The 595-nt window shown below is 37.3% G+C and overlaps 1 protein-coding gene across 1 annotated transcript in view; it reads left to right on the top strand.

Annotated features, from left to right (window-relative positions):
• HEATR1 (HEAT repeat containing 1) overlaps positions 1 to 595 on the top strand; it is a 38,490-nt gene that overhangs the window by 36,326 nt on the left and 1,569 nt on the right. The window contains exon 43 of the mRNA XM_035899682.1: positions 9 to 26. Within this exon, the coding sequence (XP_035755575.1) occupies positions 9 to 26 (18 nt within the window). The remainder of the gene's footprint in view (positions 1 to 8; positions 27 to 595) is intronic.

Below are 595 nucleotides of genomic sequence, written 5' to 3' on the forward strand. Positions count from 1 at the left end.
TGAAAATGAGGCACACCTCTCCTAAGGTTGGGAGCTATCAGAACTTGAAATGGTTTTCTTTGTTGCCTTAGAAAATGGAAACAGTGCCCCAAAAACCTGAAGTGGATTAGCCTAGTCATTGCTAAAATACTAGCCTAAATTAAAATACTGATATTGTACTAGGCTACTGCCAAGTTCTAGAAAGATGTATACAACATAGCTTTCTGCTCTTACTGAAGCAGTCAATATTCCATGTGTGGATGTCTTCCATTCTATGTGGTTTGGGTTTTTTTAGATGTGGTAGTTGTTGGAATAAGAGCTCACCTGTTTGTATAGGGCCACTTGAGAAGGGAATTGGAAGACAGTTATTTATCAACCTTCAGACCTGTTTAGTATACAGAGTTTTTTCAAGACTGTCCTATTTGCCAGATTATATGTATTCAGGGGGAGTACTTGAGTTTTCATTGTACTGAGCTAAGTCCTTCTCTTAGAGTGGAACAGAGTGGCATTGTAACAAGAAGCTAAAGACCATTCTATTAAATAACTTCTAACAACATTCTTGCTTCTTGCAACCTGTTTTTCATTTGACATTATCTTAACCCAGATGTTCAGATAT

Source organism: Egretta garzetta, unplaced genomic scaffold (genome assembly GCF_000687185.1).
Source record: "Egretta garzetta isolate BGI_Z169 unplaced genomic scaffold, ASM68718v1 scaffold118, whole genome shotgun sequence".
Classification (NCBI taxonomy): Eukaryota; Metazoa; Chordata; class Aves; order Pelecaniformes; family Ardeidae; genus Egretta; species Egretta garzetta.